We start from the raw sequence: 15,597 nt of genomic DNA on the forward strand, positions 1-15,597 counted from the left end.
CTATGAAATCGTAATGACCTGGAGAATCATAACAGCAGGTCAGTTTTAGCATTTTTAGCATTTAGTGAACCTAGCAAAAAAGCCAAATAAAAAACAAGTGTGGGATTGCACTTTTTTTGCAATTTCACCGCACTTGGAATTTTTTTCCCCGTTTTCGAGTACACAACATGGTAAAACCAATGGTGTCGTTCAAATGTACAACTCGTTCCGCAAAAAATAATCCCTCACATGGCCATATTGATGGAAAAATAAAAAAGTTATGGCTCTGGAAAAAAGGGGAGCGAAAAACAAAATCGAAAAAAAGATATTTGGTCATGAAGGGTTAAAAACCTTACGTGATATAGACTTTTGGAGCACATATTCGTGTTCAGCATATCAAAATCTATAAGATACAATAAAATTTTCTCAGGGGACAAGAACTTCCCTGAAATTTGTTGCGCAGTCTTACTTGAGCATGTCTGGCCCCGAGGAGGGTGAGCAAAAGCTCAGTTTCTTGCTTTAAGAGTTTGCGGGTCTATGCAATCTTTTGGTAGAGGACAACACTTTTAAATTAGATTGTGCAATAAGGTAGAAAATTACAGAAATTTCAGCGTGTGCTGAATATAAATCTGAAATGCAAATAGAAATTCACCAATCTCAAGATTTCATTCTGGTCATAAGGGCTGAAAAAACAAAAGCATTTTACAATTATAATAAACTTATGGAATAACATCAATGTCAATGCAAACTTTAGAACAGCAGAGCACCATGAAAATATGTAATTTCTGTTTTACATAAAGACAGATTTACCTGTAGGAGTTTCCACCTGATGTTTAGGTCATCCAGTTGGCGAGCGTTTTTGGCAGATGGCTGAATGTCTAGCGCCGAGAGCTGACTAGCCACATCATTTACTGTCTTCACCTTCGAGCTGATGGGTGCAATTTCTTCTCCAAATGCCTGTCAAATAATGAAGTACAAAACATTTAAGACTCCAGTCAGCACTATGAAGCGGAGCGCTGCGCGGAAAACATTGGAAGGTGAGTGCAGAATTTACAGGAGGAACTTTCTGTGTGCGAAGCTGTGTAATGAACGATTGATAAGAATTATGAATGAAGTATTTCACACACATCAAATATCAGACTGAAATATATACTTTAGAAAAATCTTAACTAAAATGATGAGAACCTCGTCCATCTGCCTTAAAAGTAGAGGATGTTCTTCTGAGACAGCATCTTCACAGAAAGAACTACCAGATACATGCTAAAAAAGGAAGCTTTTAAAGCCCCCGTACACATTGTATTAAAGTGACCAAACCCACTGCTTTTAATAGGAATGATTAGTCATATATGTGTATAATAATGATGTTATGCGAGAGAAAGATGAGCAGAAGCAGAAACATATTCTGTTTTCCCTACAGAAAACATATTCAGGCGCAATAAAGTCAACTGAAAACAAGCATGTTTAATATACCTGAGCATGTTTAAAAGGGCTGTCCAAGTGACTGCAGACCTCCGAGTCCTTACAGTACGCACACCATAAGCTGTCAGGATTCTTCAGGTAGCATGCAGTTACATGTCTGCAGCAAATACGGTATGTGATATGCATCCTTGTGGCCACATTCAGACTAGACATGCTCGCTCTAGCAAAAACAATGTATAATGAGCACATCTAGTTGGCATCACATGTACTATATGCAAATGGCACCAGAAATACCAGAGAATTCTAAAGTGTAAAGATTCAGTGACTGCAGACTTTCAACACACGCCTGGACAACCCCTTTAAGGGAGAGATGGGTAATACACAGATGTCAGCTAAACAAGCGTTCATCTGACCAATATATTAGGTGTATAGACCTTTATGGTATGTGCACATGTTGCAGATTCGTGTGCGGATCCGCAGCAGATTTGGCCTGGCGGATCTGCTGCAGATTCGCTAGTGAGGTACAGTACTATGTTATCCTATGGAAAAAAAAAATGCTGTGCGCTTCTTAAGAGTGGGAGAAGAGGGTTGCATTGACAATCCAACACAATAGGCAGCACTTTGAACACATTTTATAAGTGGTCATAAACTTGTAAATAACTCATGAAAGAATAAAGATACATTAAAACCAAGCACACCATTGTTTTTCTTGTGAAATTCTCAATAAGTTTGATGTGTCACATGACCCTCTTCCCATTGGAAAAAATAAAGTTGGATCCAAAATGGCCAACTTCAAAATGGCCGCCATAGTCACCACCCATCTTGAAAAGTTTCCCCCCTCCCATATACTAATGTGACACAAACAGGAAGTTGATATGACCAACCATTCCCATTCTATTTGGGTTTATCCATATAAATGGGCCACCCTGTAGTATTAATGACCAACGGTGTATTAGTACATTATGGATGTGTCAGAAAAGAGTCTAATTTTTAGCCTTTAGGCTAGGTGAACACCATTGTATCTACTTTCATCCAAGAGAATAGTGCAGATTATGCTAATTAGATTGATCAAAGATTGATCAGCGTATGATCTGATTTTCTAAGATGACCAGAAGATGTAACAAAAAATTCTCCATCTTCTCCATTCTGTCAGTCCGCGAAAATCGGAGTGTCACATGAATGCAGTCCGATTATTTCCACAGACTCATAGACAAGTTCGATCTGATAATCGGATCTACAGTAACTCGGGCATGCTGCGACATGTGCACAGCCAAATAGAATAACATTGGTCTTAGTCTAATGTTCTGTCGTATTTTACTTGGACCAAAAATACAGCCATGTGCATAAGCCCTTAATGTTACAAGCAGAAGGATAATCTTAGAGCCACCCCTATAACTACTCTCTACTATAAGGAAAGATGAGAACTGTACTTTAGTGGCCATGATTGACTTTATAACAAATGTAACAGTTGCATGTGACACACTCTAATCATTTCTGATGTACTCTCAGCATCTCAGGTACTCTCATCATCTCTGGAAATATATTAGAGTTCTACCAAGGCACTCCTATGTAATTTAGATCTAACCATCAGTGTTCTTCCGTTCTAAAAACAGACTCATAACAGAAACCAGAGATATCCCACTGTAATCAATAGGGTCTCTCAGCTTCCATTGGCATCAGTGAGCAAAACGAACCATTAATTCAATATGTCTGTTCCTAAAACGGAACAATTGAAACTAAAAAGTGTGCATGTGACCACAGCCTAGTAAGACGTGTGTTTGGTTCCACTTTTTCAGTATCATGGAACATTAGGTTTAGTTAATTGTTTTTACTCACATACTGTTTTTTTTATTGCTTCTATATATTCTAATAGAATGTAATCGCGGAACAGTAATAACCAGTTTGATATTAAAAAATAAAATCACAGACACAAATCTGAGGGCGCAGCTAGCGTTGCGTGGGATTATTAAATAAATACATCAGCTCCAACTTTAAAAGCACAATCTCTTCTCTTACTTTATAGCATATCGGGGCTTCCCGCTACATTTTTACCATTTACAACATCAAAGCTACAATTTGATCCTAGCAGAAAATACATTGCTCTTGATTGAAAAAGTTACATTGGAGAGCTTGTTATGATTCTAAAATGCACTCAATTTACACAGTTCCTGGTGTCATCAGATCCTGCAAATGTTATTTCTCAGTTATATCGTTGAAGGCAAGAAAGAATTTGTAAGTCACAAAACACCATAACCATACAACTTTTTGAGCTGGTGATTGGGACCCCGTATGCCCCAAGCTTCGCTGTGCTCGATCATCTGTTTGCAGCTCTGGTACCGGCAGAATGTACACAGAGTACAGAGGCAGAATAGTGCATCCTTGTATACATTGGCCTTTTTAGGGAGCTATTTCTTATATTCTATTGATGTGAAACGGAGCCAAGCTGAAATATCTGAGAACGGTCACTATACAGTGTACGGAGCCGTGCTGTCCTGGCTATGCATACTGTGTACATCTAGCCATCGGGAAAGCTGCAAACAGTTGTGGTAGTTCCCAGGTGTGGACCTGTCCAATCCGATTTTGATAACCTATCCTAAGAATAAGTTATTAATATCATAGTACAGGAAATCCCCATTAAAACTGATTCTGACACTTGCTTTTTGCCACCTTATCCGAGAGGAGCATAAAGTAATAACACGGAGCCTGATGCCAGTGATGTATTGAGCTGTTTGTTTTAGCTTTGACTTGTTACAAATATTTCAAATTTTGACTCATTCAGAGCACAACATGTCATTTTTTTCTTCACCTCAGTTCCTATTTTTTGTGCATAGATAAGTTGCTTGGCCTTTTTTACATTTCAAGGGATTAGTTTTTAGCCTAAATACTTCCATGAAGACCACTTCTGGTCATGGATCTGCGAACAGTAGATGGGTTCCACTGTTGCTGCCAGTTGTGAGTTGATGGTACATCTTCCAATTTTTAAAGGAAATAAGCACGATGTGTCTTTGATCTGCTGCATTAACCTTGTTTAGCCACCACTGCATTTATGGTAGGCAAAATTGCCCATTTGTTGGTGTCCTCAAAGCTGAGAAATACAGACAAATACCTACCCATCATGCAGCACTGTGAAGAAGGCGTCTGATTTGCTCCAAATGTATTCAGGAATAGGACAACGAAGTAGAGTAGAGGGTAAAGATGAACATGAAGTCCAAGAAGTGATGGTATGGCCTCCATAGAGCCCTGATCTCAAAATTGAGCCTGTGTGGTAGTACATGAAGATACAGAAGGACTTGTGTAAGCCTACATCCACATATCTCCGTGCATCTACCCTTGAAGTGTCAAAAAAGTCTGAGCTTTGAGAATTTGTTGGTCCACCCCGATACGATCTTTTGAAACATTATCATGATAAATTGAGGGATTATTTATGGAAAGATGTCCCTTTTACATCTAATGGCATGCACAGAGTTTATCAGGGAGTCATTTTTGGAGCAGGTCTTGCTTCAAAATGCAAGAACATGTCACTTCTTTGAAGCAGCTCCTGGTGGCATTTTCTACGCACTAGGCACTGTCCAATTAAACGGCTGTAAAACATACTTCAGGGGGAAAAAAATCTTCCAAAATGCTTCACAAACTCTTCAAAACGACTTTTGGAAGTAAAAGACTCCCTTAATAAAGAGCATTTTCTGAAGCAGTTTTCACTAGAATACTCATCGTTTTTGGCTGCCTCAGAAAATCTCCTTGTGCACATAGACTCTATACATATTTAATGATGATATGGCCCCCACAGAGCCCTGATCTCAACATCATCAACACTGTCTGCGATGACATGGAGATTGAATGAGGGCATGTGCACACACTGCGGATTCTGCTGTGGAGCCGCAGCGGATTTGGCCCTGCGGATCCACAGCAGTTCCGCAGGCATTGTACAGTACCATGTTAGCCATTGGGATTTCAAAACCACAGTGCCCACGGTGCTGATTTTTCCACGCAGATTTGCTGTGGTTTTAAATCTGCAGCGTGTCAATTCTTTCTGCGGATTCTGCAGCGGTTTGACACCTGTTCCATTGTCCAGGTGTCAAACCACAGGGGAAAACCGCTGGCAAATCTGCAGGAAAACCTCAGGTCAATTTACCTGCGGTTTTACCTTTAAATCCGTGCGGAAAAATCCGCGCAGAAAAATCCACAGGTGAAGCCGCACTGTGTGCACTCACCCTGACAGTCACAAACCTACATTCACAGAAAATCTGAGGCTAGCTCTCCAATATGTTTGAACAACCTCCCTTTTGAACAGAGCATGAGTGTTATGTCCTGTATGATTTATGCCACAAATGACATATGCTGCCATTTTGATAAGAGTTATCTAGACAACACAAACAACCAATACATCTGAATGAATGTGGTGTAGTTCTGAGAATGTAATACAGGCATGAAATGACTGGAATAATATATTATTCAGAGCATACACAAAAATAGGAAGGAATGGATTAGATAACACATAAAAATTCAAATTGGGGGCAGGTGTCAGGGGGGCACCGAGAGCAGACCAGCTGCTCTCAGATCCGGTGACAGGCTGATGTGAACAGTAAATGAATCCAAAACAACACAGTTTCGCCTTCGCAGTTCGCACACCGTGTGGTGGCCATTGCCGGGTTCTCTTAATTAGGAGCTGACCTTCAGTATCTGGAAGCAGCCACTACACAGTGCACCAAACTGTGATGTTCCATCTCTGTTGACTATTTACATCCACCTGCCGCTGATAGGATTGGTGGTGGTGCCAGGTGTAAATCCACCACCTATCTGATATTAATGACCCATCCGAAGCCTGAATATGTTTAATTATGGAATAATTGACAAAATCCAAAGGCAAAATGGAATTCCATGCAATCTTGCATACTGCAGTTGTTGCTGTATAGTTAACTAGCTGAAGAGCCCGGCGCTGCACGGACATAGTAACTAACTACGGTTAGTTATAACAAATTATAATGATTATATCTATCTATCTATATATATATAAATATATATAAAGCTGAGTGTACAGCCCCGCCCACTCCGCATAGCCACATTCATTATAATATCCCACATCATCCCGTCAGCCAGAGCCACCGGACTACTACCCCTACATCATACCATCAAAGCCACCGGACTACTACCCCTAATATTACACATCATCCCGTTAGCCAGAGCCACCAGACAACTACCACTAATATCCCACATCATCCCGTCACAGCCACCGGACTACTACCCCTAATATCCCACATCATCCCGTCAGCCAGAGCCACCGGACTACTACCCCTAATATTCCACATCATCCCGTCAGAGCCACCAGACTACTAACCCTAATATCCCACATCATCCCGTCAGAGCCACCGGACTACTACCCCTAATATCCCACATCATCCCATCAGAGCCACCGGACTACTACCCCTAATATCCCACATCATCCCGTAAGAGCCACCGGACTACTACCTCTAATATTCCACATCATCCCGTCAGCCAAAGCCATCGGACTACTACCCCTAATATCCAACATCATTCCTTCAGCCAGAGCCACCGGACTACTACCCCTAATATCCCACATCATTCCATCAGAGCCACTGAACTACTACCCCTAATATCCCACATCATCCCGTCAGCCAGAGCCACCAGACTACTACCACTAATATTCCACATCATCCCGTCAGCCAAAGCCATCAGACTACTACCCCTATTATCCAACATCATCCCTTCAGCCAGAGCCACCGGACTAATACCCCTAATATCCCACATCATTCCGTCAGAGCCACTGGACTACTACCCCTAATATCCCACATCATCCCGTCAGCCAGAGCCACCGGACTACTACCCCTAATATTCCACATCATTCCGTCAGCCAGAGCCACCGGACTACTACCACTAATATTCCACATCATCCCATCAGCCAAAGCCATCAGACTACTACCCCTATTATCCAACATCATCCCTTCAGCCAGAGCCACCGGACTACTACCCCTAATATCCCACATCATTCCGTCAGAGCCACTGGACTACTACCCCTAATATCCCACATCATCCCGTCAGCCAGAGCCACCGGACTACTACCACTAATATTCCACATCATCCCATCAGCCAAAGCCATCAGACTACTACCCCTAATATCCAACATCATCCCTTCAGCCAGAGCCACCGGACTACTACCACTAATATTCCACATCATCCCATCAGCCAAAGCCATCAGACTACTACCCCTAATATCCAACATTATCCCTTCAGCCAGAGCCACCGGACTACTACCCCTAATATCCCACATCATTCCGTCAGAGCCACCGGACTACTACCTCTAATATTCCACATCATTCCGTCAGCCAGAGCCACCGGACTACTACCACTAATATTCCACATCATTCCATCAGCCAAAGCCATCAGACTACTACCCCTAATATCCAACATCATCCCTTCAGCCAGAGCCACCGGACTACTACCCCTAATATCCCACATCATTCTGTCAGAGCCACCGGATTACTACCCCTAATATTCCACATCATCCCGTCAGCCAGAGCCACCGGACTACTACCCCTAATATTCCACATCATCCCGTCAGCTGGAGCCATTGGACTATTACCCCTAATATCCCACATCATTCCGTCAGAGCCACCGGACTACTACCCCTAATATCCCACATCATCCCGTCAGGCAAGAGCCATTGGATTACTACACCTAATATCCCACATCCTAACTTCCAAACCGGATATCCATTTAAGAGGGAAAATGTGCCTATGGGATGGAGGATGTGTGATGGGGATATGGGCAGGGAGGGGGGATTCATTTCTGTCATGTGCTCTCTGCTCCTCTCTAGGGGCAGAAAATGGCTGGGAGCTTATGCTCCCGGGGATATTAGATCTCTGCCACCATGGCAGTGTCTGCTGAGGTGTTGTCATGGAGTGAGAAAACTATTGCTCATAGCAGCCAATCACAGCTCATCTTCTTTGCTTAGTGATTGGTTGCAAGGAAAACTGATGCTCGTACCAACCAATCACAACTCATCTTCTTTTAAACAGCTCTGGTGAAATGAAAGATGCTTCGTGATTGGTTGGTGATACACACACACATACATACATTCACTTTTATATATATAGATATTAATATTGGTCTCATTTTAACCCTAGCCTATTATTCACTATGACGTCAAAGTGCAGTGATCATGCCCACAGGGATTGATTTATAAAGATAAGGGTATGTTCACATGTACCATTTTTTATGTATTTTTTCTGCATAAATATGCAGGTTATGGCCACAAATTGGCAGAGGGAATTAAAGATGTCTTTGGCGCAATTTTTTGTGTTTTTTTCCCCAGCACAAAATAAGTTTAGAAAAAAAACACATAAAATACTACATGTGAACAAGCCCTAAAAGAGGAATATTGAACACAGTGATGTCAAAGAATCCAGGAAATGTCATGGACCAGGTTACTAAACCTAGTGATGTTATAGCTAAAGGTTATGGGCAACAAATAGAATAGTTATAATAAGCACAATCTCTCCCATACAAAGAGCGCTTGTTCGGCCAAGCATTCCTACATTCTCTATGAGATAGCCGATGCCAGACCCCTCTGGCAGTGTCCTCCTTAACTCCCTCGACAATCAATTTTCCGGGGCCCCATACACATTTGTATTGGTCAAACCTATCTATATCGGTGGCTTCAGTTGTCATTAGTCTAACGTGTATGGGGTGGCTTTAGGTTTACCATGATGTCACAGTGCAAACATAATAACCAGACCCTCATAATGGAAGGATAATGCACACAGTTATATAAAACATCATGGCAGAAAATAACAATAAAACAACATTATCACAGTATCGAGATAATAAACCATGGTATTCTCTTACAGTGCATATTGGATACTTGACTCTCTCAGGCCTTACTGCCCAGGAGTAACTGGAACCACCAACACACAATACCGTTCAAAAGTTTAGGGTCACTTAGAAATTTCCTTATTTTTTAAAGAAAAGCACAGTTTTTACAGTGAAGCTAACATTAAATGATTCAGAAATACACTCTACACATTGTTAATGTGGTAAATGACTATTCTAGCTGCAAGCGTCTGGTTTGTAATGCAATATCTTCATAGGCGTATAGAGGCCCATTTCCAACAACCATCACTCTAGTGTTCTTATGGTACTTTGTGTTTGCTAACTGTGTAAGAAGGCTAATGGATGGTTACAATACCCTTGAAAACCCTTGTGCAAGTATGTTAGCACAGCTGAAAACAGTTTGGCTGATTAGAGAAGCTATAAACCAGACCTTCCTTTGAGCTAGTTGAGAATCTGGAGCATTACATTTGTTGGTTTCATTAAACTTTCAAAATTTCCAGAAAAAAAGAACTTTCATGTGAAACTCGACAGTCTATTCTTGTTCTTAGAAATAAAGGCTGTTCCATGCGAGAAATTGCCAAGAAACTGAAGATTTCCTACAACGGTGTGTACTACTCCCTTCAGAGGAGAGCACAAATAGGCTCTAACCAGAGTAGAAAGAGAAGTGGGAGGCCCCGCTGCACAACTGAGCAACAAGACAAGTACATTAGAGTCTGTAGTTTGAGAAATCGACGCCTCACAGGTTCTCAACTGGCAGCTTCATTAAATAGTACATGTAAAACACCTACACGTCTAAACGTCTACAGTGATGACGCCACTCCAGGATGCTAGCCTTTAGGGCAGAGTGGCAAAGAAAAAGCCATATCTGAGATTGGCTAATAAAAGGAAAAGATTAATATGGGCAAAAGAACACAGACATTGGACAGAGGAAGATTGGAAAAAAATGATATGGACAGACAAATCCAAGTTTGAGGTGTCTGGATCACACAGAAGAACATTTGTGAGACGCAGAACTGAAAAGATGCTGGAAGAGTGCCTGACACCATCTGTCAAGCATGATGGAGGTAATGTGACGGTCTGGGGTTGCTTTGGTGCTGGTAAAGTGGGAGATTTGTACAAGGTAAAAGGGATTTTGAAAAAGGAAGGCTATCACTCCATTTTGCAACGCCATGCCACACCCCGTGGACAGCGCTTGATTGGAGCCAATTTCATCCTACAACAGGACAATGACCCAAAGCACACCTCCAAATTATGCAAGAACTATTTAGGGAAGAAGCAGGCAGCTGGTATTCTATCTGTAATGGAGTGGCCAGCGCAGTCACCAGATCTCATCACCATTGAGCTGTTGTAGGAGCAGCTTGACCTTGTGGTACGCAAAAAGTGCCAATCAAGCAAACCAACTTGTGGGAGTGGCTTCTGGAAGCATGGGATGAAAGTTCTCCAGATTTCCTCAGCAAATTAACTGCTAGAATGCCAGAAAGGTCTGCAATGCTGTAACTGCTGCAAAGGGAGCATTCTTTGACCAAAGCAAAGTTTGAAGGAGAAAATTATTATTTCAAATAAAAATCTTTGTTTTCGAACCTTGTCAATGTCTGGACTAGATTCATTTGGCAACTCATTTGATTAATAAAAGTATGAGCTTTCATGGAAAACACAATATTGTCTGGGTGACCCCAAACTTTTGAACGAGTGTAGTTCTCTCTGATGTAATACTTTTTTAATAATTTTTCTACCGTGCAAATCAAAGGTTTGCTTTTTACTGACAGATGCTAATATTTCACCTGCATTTAGCATCCATAAAATTCTGAGTCATTCAACCAGCGTGCCAAGTGAAGCATAAAGCATCTAAAACAAGACATGAAATGAAATGATTATGATAGTTTGTGGCTTTATTATTATATCTCAGCAGCTGCTTAGTGATTCATGTTTATAGATCTGAAGCTTGCAAAACCTCCGTTTAATTGAATATATAATTTTCAGCAAAATGTATGAAGGTAATAAAAATTAAGCATTATTTCACTCTAATTAATTGATCATTGAAATTGTAATTACAACCAGTATCTACTAGTCACTGGTCTCATTTCAGAAATCTGTAAGATGTCACTGCCTGAGGTCAAGTGTGATGCAATGTACTAGGCCAAGAGAGTGAATGAAAATATATAACGGGAGATTAAATGGAAATGCATCAGGTCTGTGAATGTATCTTCTATTACACATCACTGAATCACTTCTATAAGCCATCACAAAAGACTCGTGACACACATTATAAATAATAATATAAATGTTCAAATGCAGTGGATGATTTTAGTATTTCATATATCTCTATACAACTTCTTTTATGAAAGTGAAATTGTTATGGACAGATCAAACTGATGATTCTTGCGTTTATAAAACTACCCGTAGAGAGCACGTGTAATGCTAATTTAGCCAACATTATGGATTCTTCCCTTTGAACGATCTCTACTTTTTAGAAAAATCCTTTAAAAGGTACCTAAGGGGTAAGGTTCCACTTGTGGAGTGACATGTCTGGCATGCAAGTGGAAGGAGACTTGTCTGGCATGCAGGTGGAAGGAGACTTATAAGACATGCAATGCTCCTCTGGGAAATTAAATATGCAAACTGACTCTTCAGAGAGGTAGGGGACTACAATTCTAGTGCCATCTATTAGAAGTAACAATCCTAAAACTCAATATCGACCCTTTAAAGACCCTTGCCATATGACTTAGAATAAAAACCAAACCAGAATCTCAATTTGCAGATATGTTATATTGGGGCGTTACTCCTCCTCATTGCAAAGCATAAGATCTGGTTTATCCTACGGTATGTGGCGGAACTAGTTAAAGGGTCGATATTGACTTTTAGGATTGCTACTTCCAATAGGTGGCACTATAGTTCTAGTCCTCTTCCTCTCTGATGAGGCAATTTGCATATTTAAAAGGAGCCTGTCAGCTGATTCATGGTTCCTAAACCACGGGAAGCATCAATCTGGGTCTGGCTGCCCGATTACAGCCAGGTTTATTTGTCTCCCCCTGGCTGGATTCTTCCCACATCACTCTGGTTGATTGACAGGTCTTTCCTATGTGTGTATATAGGGAGAGACCTGTCAATCACCTGGCATGGCTAAGGGGAAAGCTTTCTTGGGATGGTACTGGATTAGTCTCGTCTTGCTTAGTCTTAAGGTACTGTCACATTTAGCGATGGACCAGCGATCCCGACCAGCGATATGACGCGGTCAGGATCGCTGGTGCATCGCTAAGTGGTCGCTAGTGAGCTGCCACACAGGCAGATCTCACCAGCGACATCGCAGGGGTCGGGGGTCGCTACTTACCTGTCACACTAGGCGATCCTGACGTCCTCCCACCCGCATCCACGCTCGTCGCTCGCCTCTCCACAGGAAGCCCAGCAGGAAGCTGACGACGAGAAACGGTCCAGGACGTTCTCGCGCGATCAGCGATAACCAGCGGGGGAGCGGTCGGAGGTAAGTATCAGACATAGCGATATCGCTAGCAATATCGCTATAACGTCACAAAAACCAGTGACATTATAGCGATATTGCTAGCGATATCGCTTAGTGTGACATGCCCTTTAATCTCACCTATGGTCACCTGTAGGATCTTCAAATTATATTTCCTATGAAACGTCTAAGAATTTCCGAGAACAAAGTACCTGGCTGTAATCATGCACCCCGACTCTGATCCTCGTTCCTGTACTGTGGGTGGTATGAATCAGCTGACAAGTACTCTTCAACCAAAAGGTAATTCACAAAGTAACCTCCTGCTGGGATCCCAAGCAATAAGCTCTCATCAGTGTGGAATTCTGGCAGCAAATATTCAACTTCCAAGCAGATCCACCAAAAGAGAAATTACTTATTACAAGGTGCTCATTTAAAACAGTATGATTTCTGTGTAATGCAAGAAGCAAAACGTTCTCCACAATAAGTGATGGTGTCTGTAACCGCTTTCTTCTGTAGCTAAGGGATCAGGGTCATGAAAAGACGACCCCTTATTTTAGAATTCCCCAATAAAATGTATTAAACTTGCTTTGCTACATGGAAAACCCCTTTACTATATTATACAGTATACAATATAATAGTATAGGAAGCGTACACACAAGTTGTGAGTATTCACATACTAAAAATTATATGTACGGTATATAGTTTAAGTTTGCCGTGTGAAGATGGATACATTCTTAACCCCTTAATGACCGGTGCTTTTTTCGATTTTTCATTTTCGTTTTTCCCTCCACTTCTTTCCAGAGCTATAACTTTTTGTTTTTCCATCATTATGGCCATGTGAGGGCTTATTTTTTGCGGGATGAGTTGTACTTTTGAACGACATCATTGGTTTTAGCATGTCCTGTACTTGAAAACAGGAAAAAAATTTCAAGTGCAGTGAAATTGCAAAAAAGTGCAATCCCACAATTGTTTTTTATTTGGCTTTTTTACTAGGTTCACTAAATGCTAGAACTGACCTGAAATTTTGATTCTCCAGGTCAATACGAGCTCATAGACACCAAACATTTCTATGTTCTCTTTTATCTAAGTGGTGAAAAAAAAATTCAAAGTTTACTAAAAAAAAAAAAAAAAAAAATAATGCGCAATTTTCCGAGACCCGTAGCGTCTCCATTTTTCGTGATCTGAGGTCGGGTAAGGGCTTATTTTTTGTGGGCTGAGGTGATGTTTTTAATGATACTGCTTTTGTGCAGATACGCTCTTTTGATCGCCCGTTATTGCATTTTAATGCAATGTCGGGGCAACCAAAAAAACGTAATTCTGGCGTTTTCAATTTTTTTCTCACTACGCCATTTAGCGATCGGGTTAATGCTTTTTTATTGATAGATTGGGTGATTCTGAATGCGGCGATACCTAATATCTGTATGAGTGATTTTTTTCTTAATGGTTTTATTTTGATTGTGGCGAAAGGGGGGTGATTTGAACTTTTAGGTTTTTTTATTTTTAAACATTTTTTTTTCACTTTTGGCATGCTTCAATAGCCTCCATAGGAGGCTAGAAGCATACACAACCCGATCGGCTCTGATACATATGGGCGATGAGCACATCGCCCATACGTAGCAGATTTACTGCTGTGCTTTGAGCGTTGGCCACCGGGCGGCGTTCAAAGCGATCTGCGTGCAACAACCATAGAGGTCTCTATGAGACCTCTGGTTGTCCAGGCAATGCGTCGCCGACCCCCGATCACGTGACGGGGGTCGGTGATGAGCTCACTTCTGGCCCGGCGACCGGAAGCTCTAGTTAAATGCCCGCTGTCAGCGCTTGACAGCGGGGTTTAACTAGTCGTGGGTGGACGACGATTCCACTCGTGCCCATTGCGGGCGCATGTTAGCTATTCATAACAGCTGACATGTCGCGGCTTTGAGGTGGACTCACCGCCAGAGCCCACCTCAAAACAGGGGAGTCTGACCGCTGACATACTATCCCGTCAGCAGTCAGAAAGAGGTTAAAAGGTACTGAAGTAAGACATCCAATGAAGAGAAAATCCAGCTCAACAATGAAGTGAAAAAACAATTCTTTATTCACTCAGATTTTTGCAAAAATAGAGGATAAAATTCAGCATTGCACGGACAAAAAGTTGCGTTGTCAACGCGTTTCAGGTGTCACAGCACCCTTATCATGACTAAGGGTGCTGTGACACCTGAAATGCGCTCATAATGCAACTTTTTGTCCGTACTATGCTGAATTTTATCCTCTACTTTTGCAAAAATCTGAGTGAATAAAGAATTGTTTTTTTCACTTAATCGTTGAGCTGGATTTTCTCTTCATTGGAATTCTATACGTCAAGACACGGCGGTTCCGTGCTTCGAGCCTCATGATGTCCTGATCGGTGAGCTGGATTGTTTTATACTGAAGTAAGACACCTCAAATTTTAAGCTTCATTCCAACATGGAGGGTAAGAATGGTAAGAAATTCATCAGTCAACATGTCCTATCATGGCTACGCCATCACACTTTCGAGTCACTATAAATGGAGAGATTTGCCTAAATGTATTGATAGGGAAGATGGGATATGACTGCAAAGTAAAGGAAGACAAAGAATGGAAGTCAACTAATGTTAACGGCTCCTTTTCATGTTCACACAAAACTTGAAGAATTAGTCAACAATTCTACCCAAATAAGAGGTTTTAAAAAAGTTCCCAGGTCAGAAAAGTCAGTATAACTCTGTGATAATAAATTATAAAAAACACATTCTGTCTGCAGCACTGGACAATATGATGGCTAAATATACACAGGAAAAAATAAATATATTTAGAGTGCCTTGCGAAAGTATTCGGCCCTCTTGGAACTTTTCAACCTTTTCCCACATATCATGCTTCAAACATAAAGATACCAAATGTA

General features: G+C 41.3%; 1 protein-coding gene across 7 annotated transcripts in view; it reads right to left on the reverse strand.

Annotated features, from left to right (window-relative positions):
• Positions 1-15,597, reverse strand: part of UTRN (utrophin) — an 897,027-nt gene that overhangs the window by 243,527 nt on the left and 637,903 nt on the right. For all 7 annotated transcript variants that reach the window (XM_073557627.1, XM_073557629.1, XM_073557628.1 and 4 more), the window contains one exon: positions 790-936. In XM_073557627.1, the coding sequence (XP_073413728.1) occupies positions 790-936 (147 nt within the window). The remainder of the gene's footprint in view (positions 1-789; positions 937-15,597) is intronic.

This window comes from Dendrobates tinctorius, unplaced genomic scaffold (assembly GCF_039654945.1).
Source record: "Dendrobates tinctorius isolate UK_male_01 unplaced genomic scaffold, ASM3965494v1 ptg000250l, whole genome shotgun sequence".
NCBI classification, from domain to species: Eukaryota; Metazoa; Chordata; class Amphibia; order Anura; family Dendrobatidae; genus Dendrobates; species Dendrobates tinctorius.